At 45.3% G+C, this 4,708-nt stretch overlaps 1 protein-coding gene across 1 annotated transcript in view; it reads right to left on the reverse strand.

Annotated features, from left to right (window-relative positions):
- The window catches only part of LOC146183223 (amine sulfotransferase-like), an 11,193-nt gene extending 6,914 nt beyond the window's left edge, over positions 1–4,279 (reverse strand). The window contains exon 1 of the mRNA XM_084609092.1: positions 4,129–4,279. Coding sequence (XP_084465218.1) covers positions 4,129–4,274 — 146 coding nt within the window. The 5' untranslated portion in view covers positions 4,275–4,279. The remainder of the gene's footprint in view (positions 1–4,128) is intronic.
- Between the last annotated feature and the right edge of the window lie 429 nt (positions 4,280–4,708).

Raw genomic sequence — 4,708 nt, forward strand, 5'->3', positions numbered from 1 at the left:
TATTGGAAGCTTCAACAAAGAAAGAAGGTCTTCCTACTGCGGTGGAAGTCTTGAGATCAGAACAGTTGTGAAAAGAGGCTTTCATTCACGCACGTTCTTCAGTTTACGCACTGTTGGGACAATCAGCACTTTGGACGTGTATATAAAGAAGTGGAGCAAATGTGCCAGAATCAGACATAATAGTAATGACTCAAACTGCCAGCTGGAATTTCCTGCTTGGCGAAGACGGGTAGAGAGAACCCTTGGTCTCAAAAGGGCCACATCATGGTGACACAGCACTCGCTTTCAGCAGAGGAATCCGGCCTGGGCAATCTTGTTTCCTTCACACTGCGGTCAGCCGGTGCTGCTAATATGAGTAGTAAAACATTATATTAGGCCAGGCCGAGTGCTTCCTTTCATCGTCCCCAGTTGCATGCTTCTTTAGTGATTGCTACGGATTTATGCTCTCGAACTGCCACACAACAGGAACTTCTTATCTTCTCGGTGAGCATGTAATTAGCACTTAGCTGCGGTGTTCATATCACCATAAAAATCTGCCCACTGTACTCTTATCTGCGCATTAGGTTACAGCCTTGGAAAATCTTCCACCGCCGAAATGCTTTAAGGGTGGCGCAGACGTGCTTTCCGGTGACTAACGGAGAAGTAACCTTGAATTTGGGATGAGTGACCTTGCCGCGCGGAAGGCACGAGGCATGGGACATGTACTTGAAGGTCGTGTCACGGAACGAAGAAACCGGCCGGAGAAATAGAGCATTTTCTCCGAGGTTGTGACAGCTGTCGAACCGGATGGCGCTTGCTAATAGGCGTCATTACCGCAGAGATCGGTGTACACGCTCCAGCCACTGCAGGCCACGAACACCACCTCTCTGCGTACTTACGCCCTCGGATATCAGTTGTCGCTCTGCGAGTGCAGTCATGTTATTGCTTCTCAGGACGCTGTAACACGCGCAAGAGACTTCCAAGACTGGAATTAAGTAAGCAGTGTTTCCTACTTCTCTGACCTTCTCACATGCACCCGCATATTGGCGCGCAAACGTTTCTTCAAGGCTGTGTGCAATTCTGTGGTGCAAAACAGCATCGGCAGAAAAATGCCCATGCCGTAGGCAGGCAGGTAATGTGATGTTGTGCACTTTTTTTTTGTTCCCTTCAGATTTCTACATGCCGCCATTTCAGTATGCAATGACACGAATTGAGTCAGTGACGTCCAGCGACGTAACGTACATACATGTGCGTCAAGACATTTCCATTCCATCAGTTTAAGAGGATGCTTATCCTATGCGTATGACTGAGAAGGCGCGCAGCCCCAGCCGAAGAACTACAGGAGAACTGCAGGTTGGGCAAGTTGGTGTTGCTTCATAATGGTGGTTTAATAGCGGAAAACTGACATAGATGAAGAAAGAAACGATACACACGAACCAGCGCGTGTGTCTCGTTTCTTTCTTCGCCTGCGTCTGTTCTCCGCTGTTAAATCACCATTACGAAGATCTACGTTAAGGTGACGTGGGTGTTTATGCAACCAAATATTCGCGGCTTTGTGCCTGGGCTATTAACTTGCACGTTAACTGCCTCGAAGGAGACACCACAATATTAACTCCGCACGTTATCATTTCACAACTCCGTCTTGCTACGGCATCGTCATGTGGCTACTAAGTAATGTTGCTGCTGTAAAGGTGGATAAAAAAGCAACGCAAAATCATTTTACTCGACGTCTTAAACCGGGAACATAAATTTCCAACAGCTCCGAATTATATTTGAGAGATAAAATAAAGTAAGGCCCCAAAAGTTCTCCTCAGCGAAGCGAAAATAATACTTGATAAACATCCTTGCACGGGTTCTTTCCGACTATGCAATAAAGAAATCGGACACTTTAGATTGTTTCATCACTGAAGGTCATTTCGCAGAAGACGCATTATTGAGCTCTACAGCCACTTCCAAGGGGAAACGTGTGATGGTTTTAGAAGGGATTGCTCTTCAATATGGCGCCTGTTATTCAGCTCAGGATTCGTCTCATCGTGTACTGAAATGGACTACTATAGCTTCCTTTTCTTGGAAGTTTGTACACGATTAAAAAGATCACCGCTTACGGTGCACAAGAATTGGCGCATTATTAGTGTTTATTTATTTAGTTATTTATTTATTTACCAATATTTTTTGGGTATCCCAGAACCTGTAATTAAATTTGGTCTTGGGCAACCGGGATGCTTTAATGCAGGTAGGAGTACTTTGAGGGAAAATATTTCGAACAGTGATGCAAAAGACATCCCGAACCACAACGTTGCAATGGTTAGAAATAACATGACACGGTAATGCAAGTACCAGTCAAGGATGTACTCGGCGCCATGGTTCATAATACAGTTTTCGGTACTATGAGTAAAACGTGATTCTCTATCAGCAATTTATTTAATTATGTCAACTTTTCATAATTCGGAGAAGAAAACAGCCTGGTATTCAAATACGAAGTTATTCTGTGTATGCTGGCTTTCAAAAATCTCAAGTAAGCGTCATAAACATACCTCTGAGCAAGGAGTCAGCAATCCTGGTACATAACACTTTCATACAGACCCCGTTTGAAAACACGGGGGTATTTCAACTCCACGGATGTTTCAAGAACTCTAGTTAGAACAGTCCAGACCTCCAACTCTAGCGACATGGCCTTACAGTCATGCAAAAATATGGTGCATTTTTTCTGGATCCTGTGTACCAAAAATCCTTAAAGGCAAACAGGTTGCGTGAAAGGGGTATTCTATTCATATTATTGCTATTGTAGACGTAGCTGTAATCGAATTGGTGCACTTCCTTAAAAAGTTCCTCTAAAAATCATTTAAAACAAGTGACGTTCTAAAGCATTTAAAAACCATACTTAGTATCGTTTCGCGCTCATTCCGTTCAAAGGGGAAAAAAAGAGCTCTGGCTTTCAAGTGGTACGCGAATATTCCAAAATTTCTGAAGAGTAAATATCCTGATTTTCTAATATTTGACCACGTTAACAGTGCGTGTTCCAAATTAAAGTTATGAATTGAACAGGTTCTCAAGTTGTCGAATAAGAGTCAAATTATTAGTCCAAAAATCGTATAAGGTTCACTGCCTTTGCTGCAAGAATATTTCAATAACAAAAACCATGCCCTCCACCTACTGTGTGATCGACATTGTGGGGGTGCAGTAATGAGCACTGCCGCGAGGTCCGCTCTCTCGGCTGCGCTCGGAATGTTCATACATGTATTCAGAGGTTATACGGTGCCGCACGGACCAGGTAGACTTAGCAGATCCTGTCTTTATGACCCATCCCTGGGACTATGGCTTGCATGCCGCTTTCGGCCGCTTCATGTACTCATAAGTGGCGCATGCTTCGTCTCATCCGGCATCAACAGCCAACGATGCTCTACCTATGCTTACATCTAGGCGATAATAGAGTTAATATATTGACTCTCGGTTACGATCCCTTCAAGGATTTCACTGTTACGTCTTTTAGTAGCTGCAGACAAAGACATAAGTAATAGTATCGTATCGCAGCGCCCCCGTTGTAGGTGCGCTCTTTTGAACGATGCCTCGTTGAAAATTGGGGCAAGCTGCAATTTTTTCGCAAAGATATTTGATCCGTATTTGATTCGGTTTGCAAATAGCGCTATTCGTACAGTCCTACATACGACACAAAAAAAGGTCGTGATTAAAGCAAAGCTAGAACCAAAAGAGAGTAGCAAACTTCTTGTTAAGCAAAAAAAAGTGCGTTTAAGAGATCTCTGCACCCAGTATCATATACTAGCACATCAAGCAGAAATTGCTCAGTCTGCATTTTTTGCCCTCTAGAGGACCAAATGTAGGTTCATATGTTATTTCCTTTAGGCAGCGAGAGCCCGCATATCGGCATTTCTAGGTGTGAAAGTCCAGATCTTTGACACATCCAATACTGACTATTAAGAGCATCTGGTCGCGACTCACTTAGTAGCCTTGGATGCTTCACCGTTCTGATCTACCACTTCGTCGTGGCTATAAAAGCGCGAGTGCAAGCAAACATGCACGGTTTGCAAAGGAAAGGTCATGCACAGATTGCCTTTGCAAACCGTTCATGGCCAGTAACATTGCTCGAATCGATCGCACCTACGTATGCGGGCACAATATTAGAATGCTCACCAGAGCTTCCGGTATCCGCGTGTCCTCAGTGGTCTGTCCCTGGCTGTCGAACTGAGTAAAGATGAGCGTGCCGCGACATTCATAAATGGGGCCTTGGTGACGTCACCAGCGACCCTTTCTCCTCGCCATAATTGTTCTCCAGCCATCCCATTGGTTGCTGCCCCGGGAGAGCATTGCCCTGGCAAACTACCACATGTGACACCATCGCGGCACTTACAAGTTGTACATAAGCGTCCGCAGAAGGAAGCTGATGCGTTCATGACCTCGCAAGGTGAGGGCTATTGCCCACGCGAAAATACGACCCGAAACAAAATACGATGCGCTTTGCCGGCAACACGCAGTGCACGGAATTTTCTTTTAGGGCGGGGCCAATAACATTTTACAGCCGGCTGTCTTCACGACGGTAGGTCTAGACAGCGAACGCAGTTGATAACGAGAAAATCCCTCGTTGCTCGCTGTCCGCCGGCGCGCACGAGCGGAATCCAGTGCATTGCCGCGACGCCTGCAAGTGGTCGCAATTACATGCCTGGCGCCGAGTACGAATTAAAGTGCGGCTGTTCGCTATACACAGCAATCCTTT

Source organism: Amblyomma maculatum, chromosome 7 (genome assembly GCF_055883805.1).
Source record: "Amblyomma maculatum isolate TAMU_Amacu chromosome 7, ASM5588380v1, whole genome shotgun sequence".
Lineage (NCBI taxonomy): Eukaryota > Metazoa > Arthropoda > Arachnida > Ixodida > Ixodidae > Amblyomma > Amblyomma maculatum.